This window comes from Cyprinodon variegatus, unplaced genomic scaffold (genome assembly GCF_000732505.1).
Source record: "Cyprinodon variegatus isolate N-32 unplaced genomic scaffold, C_variegatus-1.0 Scaffold1592, whole genome shotgun sequence".
NCBI lineage: Eukaryota > Metazoa > Chordata > Actinopteri > Cyprinodontiformes > Cyprinodontidae > Cyprinodon > Cyprinodon variegatus.
Window position 1 is genome coordinate 68,130 of NW_015152045.1, and position 2,055 is coordinate 70,184.

At 45.1% G+C, this 2,055-nt stretch overlaps 1 protein-coding gene across 1 annotated transcript in view; it reads left to right on the forward strand.

Annotated features, from left to right (window-relative positions):
• LOC107104017 (muskelin) overlaps window positions 1–1,588 on the forward strand; it is a 49,186-nt gene extending 47,598 nt beyond the window's left edge. Inside the window, exon 19 of the mRNA XM_015403903.1 lies at window positions 541–1,588. Coding sequence (XP_015259389.1) covers window positions 541–662 — 122 coding nt within the window. The 3' untranslated portion in view covers window positions 663–1,588. The remainder of the gene's footprint in view (window positions 1–540) is intronic.
• The last annotated feature ends 467 nt before the right edge of the window (window positions 1,589–2,055 follow it).

Consider the following 2,055-nt stretch of genomic DNA (forward strand, 5'->3'; position numbering starts at 1 on the left):
GGAACATTTTTCTATAATTCTGGATGAAAACTTCCTCAGACTTTATTTTGTTAGTTTATAACTGATGGTAACAGCATCACATTTAACTTTGCATCATTAGGAAAAACGATTTATTGTGGTTCGTGGTGAGCAACTAGTTGGGGCAGCACCGAGTCCAACCACAGAGAAATTAATTGTCTGAATTAAACTAATTTTGTTGGTTTTTGTTTGGTTTTAAATACCAAAATGAAAATGAGCTTAAATGAAATAAAAATACGAGTCTATTTTTCAAACGTAAGGAGTAGAAGGAAAAAGTTGACTAAAAATAATCGATCCAGTAAAGTTTAGATCGACAACTTTTCTTCTTTATTTGACGACTCTGATCTTAAAGCCCGTTTGCTAAATGTAATTGATTAAATTTAGTGTTGAACCGATTTGATGCCGATTTTTGGGACTGAAAGGTTGAACATCTGATTGTTTATTGGAGGCGTGTCCAGCCAGGCTGGGCGCCGGCGCCCGGGGAGACGAGCCGCTGTCAGACCTGTTCTCTTCTGTCCTCAGGTTTCTCTGACGTAGACCAGACGTACGCTCAGCGGACGCAGCTCTTCGACACCCTCGTCAACTTCTTCCCCGACAGCATGACCCCGCCCAAAGGCAACCTGGTGGACCTCATCACCCTCTAGCCCCGCCCCCTCGCCCCGAGGACGGCCGAACAGCCGGCGAGCGAGAGCCGACCGGCCGCTCTGCCCGCCTCCGCTTAACCGACCCATCTCTGCTGCAGACTCCGTCGCCATGGTGACGAGGGTATTAAACCACGCTAGATAGAAAGGAGTGAAATCCTCTGAAAGCCTCCGGAGCTTTTCTTCATGTTCTTTGGGTTTGAGGCTCTTCTCTGCTAAAAGGTTCACATTTTTACAACAAAAAAAAAAAGATTTTTGCACTTTTTCTGTTTTTGGAAGAACTGGATCCGCCGCAGGCGTTCGCCGAGGAACCAGAACTGATCCTCCAACCCTCCGCTCGCCGTGCGCCGGGAACCGCTCCGCTTCCTCTGCTCTAGACGACGCTGAAAAAAGCTCGTTTACAGTTTCAGTAGCTTTAGCCCGAGACAGAAAGTTTGAAATGTTCGTACCTGATCTCTGCTCCTGGATGGAAGTTCTTTAATTATTATAATTCTAATCCCTGATGAACAAACATGTAAATATACTCAGATTATTTCCCATCTTCGGCTGGAATGTGTCCTCAAACACTTTAGCTCCTGATCCAGACGTTTGCTGTTCAGGAGGAGAAAACTTGGTTTATGGAGCCGCTTCCTTAAAGTCCGCACAGATCCAGATCAGCCAGATCCGCCAGGTTCATCATCGGCTCATAGAGGAGTTTTCTTTCTCTCTATATCCCTTCCTAAATGCATTGAATTTAAGATCCTCCTCCGTTTTTATGGAAGCGATGAAGCAACAGCCTGAGGTCGGTGTTAGAACCTCTGCTGCCTTTAAAGCTGCAGCTCATTTTAACGTCCAGATGAATCCTGATGGTGACCAATGATTGCTCGGCTGATGGATTATTTCCAGGGTAAAGTCAGAAATGGAGGAAAGCGAATTGCAGTTTTCTGCAAACGAAGAAAAATCAAACAGAGGCTTAAAGAAGTTCAGCTTTTTCTCTCCTGCTTCCAGGATAAACCGCCGACGGGGTCGTGACCCGGAGGAATAAATTGAACCATTAGGCTTTTCGTGGCTTTGGGCTGATTGTCGGTCGCCGTGCCTCAGAATGGAAATCCTCGCCGCTGCTTTGCTTCACTTTATAAACCCGTCTTATTTTGGTTTAATGCGTCTCTAAAGAAACGTTAAACAGATTAACTAACGGAGAGTTTCATAGATCTGATGATTCTGAGCTATAATTGGCTTCCTGGATTTTTTCTTCAGAACTGAATCCTGGCTGTGAATCAAGCGTTTGGTTCAGAGACGTAGCTTTAGCGCCAGCGCTAGTTTAAGAGAGTTCAAACCGCTGCATATAAAAACTGATTTAAAGTAAGCTAACCAGGTTCTGCTAGATTCTGCTTCCCAGAAAGCAGCTTCTTCCTCC